A 1,479-nucleotide genomic window follows, 5' to 3' on the forward strand; every position below is an offset into this window, starting at 1 on the left:
CAGTGATGAAAATACCAGGAAGCTGAAGCCGAGCACAGCACCTGACGTCTCAGGATGTCTTCCACGAAAAAAGGCCAATTGAGCGAAACGTGCTCTAGATCCGGGCCAGGCCGACAGTTAGTCATGGAACGAAAAAGAAACCTCTGGGGATCACATTCCCATTCCTCGTCAACCGACCCTGTGTCCAGGTCAGATTCTGACCCTTTCACAGTCACGTTTAAAGAGATAATAAAATTAATAATGCTTTCTCTGGGCCTCGAACCCCAGACCCTCTCTGTGTGTAAGGCAGTTTTGTAGGCGTGCTAACGTGCTACGCTATGGGAAATACAGAACATTGACGCAATTATAAGGAAGGAATGTACACATTTATGTGAGCAAAAAAAAAAAAAATTTAAAGAATTTATAGTTTTGTATTTTAATTGAAATTATTTGACGTTTCTTTTGATTCATTTAAACATCTCAGATTTTGAGTTTGAAAGATCTTTTGAAATCTGTGATTCTAATGTTTCTAAACATCTGAGATTTTGAGTTTTAAAGATCTTTTGAAATCTGTGATTCTATTCGAGCAAAAACGCTGTAAAAACAATGTGTTTTTACAGAGTAAATAAAAGTCATTTCACAGAATATTTAACTTTTCACTTCAAGAAAAGACTGAACATTTGTTTATGGTGTGTCTGTTAAGCAAACCTTGTCAGTTTGAAGTTCAGTGATTGTTAAAGAGCGTAGCTCAACACAATCCAACCAATCAAACATTTGTACACATTAGTTGATTTTTCCCCTCAGTGTTACATTCAGGGACCAACCCTGCTGAATGTGCACAACCTTTGAAGCGTTGCCAATATTTCATGATAAACTCCTTTGTTTCTGTGTGGAGGACAGCCGGATGGGTTTGGGACCAAATGATGAAACAGTGTTTCTTAATGCAGTCTCCCACATGGTTGAGCAACAGAAGAGGAAACCGCACTACAGTTTTTGCTGATAGTGGTTCCCTGGATCTGAGGTCATCTAAGAACTAGTCCGCTACGTCCAGATGGTCGTAGCAGTGGTAACAGTGTAACATGAATGGGCTACAACACTGCATTATGGCCCAGTGGAGTCCTCAGAAAACACACAGGGTTGGTGTGTTAGTGTGTACGTCCAGGTACGTGCCGGGACTTACCTCGGAGTTTTTTCTGCCAGTTCATCTCATTGAAGAGATCCTCCGCTCGCAGGAAGAAGTCGTTGATCTTGCTTCCCTGCTCGTCTCTCTCTGTGGTGTAATACACCCTCAGCTTCGACTCCATGGTCAGAAACTCGCAGATGTTGGGCACGGGGAAAACAATTTCCTCCATCGTACGATCCTGGCGCACAATCTGATAAGAGCAGGATATTTTCACTTGTAAAGATTTGTATGGAGCAAATTCAATGCCCCCCCCCCCCCCCCCCCCCCCCCCCCACCACACCCCCACACCTTCTTTGCCCGTTGTTTGTTTTTTTTGT

General features: G+C 42.8%; 1 protein-coding gene across 7 annotated transcripts in view; it reads right to left on the bottom strand.

The window, feature by feature from the left end:
• Positions 1-1,479, bottom strand: part of itpr1b (inositol 1,4,5-trisphosphate receptor, type 1b) — an 80,448-nt gene that overhangs the window by 16,014 nt on the left and 62,955 nt on the right. For all 7 annotated transcript variants that reach the window (XM_025060433.1, XM_025060432.1, XM_025060431.1 and 4 more), the window contains one exon: positions 1,160-1,352. In XM_025060433.1, the coding sequence (XP_024916201.1) occupies positions 1,160-1,352 (193 nt within the window). The remainder of the gene's footprint in view (positions 1-1,159; positions 1,353-1,479) is intronic.

This window comes from Cynoglossus semilaevis, chromosome 11 (genome assembly GCF_000523025.1).
Source record: "Cynoglossus semilaevis isolate Cse_v1.0 chromosome 11, Cse_v1.0, whole genome shotgun sequence".
Lineage (NCBI taxonomy): Eukaryota > Metazoa > Chordata > Actinopteri > Pleuronectiformes > Cynoglossidae > Cynoglossus > Cynoglossus semilaevis.